The sequence below is a fragment of the Trichechus manatus genome, unplaced genomic scaffold, assembly GCF_000243295.1.
Source record: "Trichechus manatus latirostris isolate Lorelei unplaced genomic scaffold, TriManLat1.0 scaffold00065, whole genome shotgun sequence".
NCBI classification, from domain to species: Eukaryota; Metazoa; Chordata; class Mammalia; order Sirenia; family Trichechidae; genus Trichechus; species Trichechus manatus.
The window spans coordinates 73,675-74,855 of NW_004444001.1; the positions used below are offsets into that span (position 1 = coordinate 73,675).

General features: G+C 46.7%; 1 protein-coding gene across 10 annotated transcripts in view; it reads right to left on the reverse strand.

Moving 5' to 3' along the window:
• Positions 1-15: 15 nt before the first annotated feature.
• FKBP5 (FKBP prolyl isomerase 5) overlaps positions 16-1,181 on the reverse strand; it is a 129,589-nt gene continuing 128,423 nt past the window's right edge. For 9 of the 10 annotated variants that reach the window (XM_023734124.1, XM_023734123.1, XM_023734125.1 and 6 more), the window contains 2 exons: positions 931-1,026; positions 16-168 (listed from right to left, as the gene is read on the reverse strand). In XM_023734124.1, the coding sequence (XP_023589892.1) occupies positions 61-168; positions 931-1,026 (204 nt within the window). In that variant the 3' untranslated portion in view covers positions 16-60. Of the gene's footprint in view, positions 169-930; positions 1,171-1,181 lie in introns of all 10 variants that reach the window. The other variant, XM_004379397.2, reaches the window with a different exon arrangement.

A 1,181-nucleotide genomic window follows, 5' to 3' on the forward strand; every position in this document is an offset into this window, starting at 1 on the left:
TGAAAGCCACTGAGGAGGGGGCTGAGTTCATTAGGACTCTCTTCCCTCCACAGCGTGGTGTCATACGCGGCCTTCGGGTTTCTCTTCTTCCATTGCTTGACCTTCTGTTCCTTTTTCATCAGTGACCCCTTCTAAAGTTTTCTTGCCTATTGCTTTACTGGCTTCTTCCTGAGGACAGAATAAGAAATTGAGAGGGTCAAAGACAAAAGAAGTGAGATGTTCAATTAATTCCTGGTGCCTCCAGGCTGTTTATCAAGTACAAGAGAGTACATTACAATGACTTTATTTAGGTTTGCCCATTTGGGTAAGCCAGGGCTGTGCTACCAATGGCTACAGTGGGAGCTTTCACTTTTCCCTGGTTAAACTGACTGTCTTGCTGCTGTTTAATAATCAAGTCTATGTGACAAAGGGGGCTGGGGAGTCAAGCAAGCACTCAGGACCAGGCTACAGCTATGCTATAAGCAGAGGCTGACCTCTCTCTACACAGACCTCTCCCATCACACATGCCAGGTTGGCCTCCGAACCTCAAGGCAGAAGGCATGATGATTGGGCTTCCCCACAACAGCCCATTTCCTGGGAAAATCAGAAGTCTCAACAAGGAGGTATTAGTTGGGAAGGAGCGGGGGATGAAATGTGCTTATGATTTTTTTAAATGACAAAAGCTTTAGTACTTCTTTAGGGAATTTATTTTATTCATCTCTTGCATGGACATTGCAAGGCCTCACAAGTATGTGCCTTTGATGAGGGGAATAGCTGCATCCAACCTCTGGATCCAAACTAGCTTCAGATCAGAAGTCATTTTCCCTGTTCTTGTGCCTCTAGGGTTGTCTACCTGTCCCTGTGCCCTATCCTTAACCTTCTTAGAACAAAAAATCAAAGGGGCAAGGTCAGTTATTGATCCACCTGAAGGCAGGTGGGTCCTGCACATACCTTTGCATCCTGCTCTGCAAACTTCTTGAACATGTTGGCATATATCCTGCGGTCCCGCTCATTGTGCTCCTTAGCCTTCTTCTGGCACATGGAGATCTGCAGTCTTGCAGCCTTATTCTGGGGATTCACTTCTAACACCTTCTCAAAGTCACCCTTGGCTGACTCAAACTCGTTCATAAGCAGCTGGGCTTCACCCCTCCTGTACAAGCCCTTCTCATTGGCACTGTCCAGTCCAAGGGCCTATGAATAGA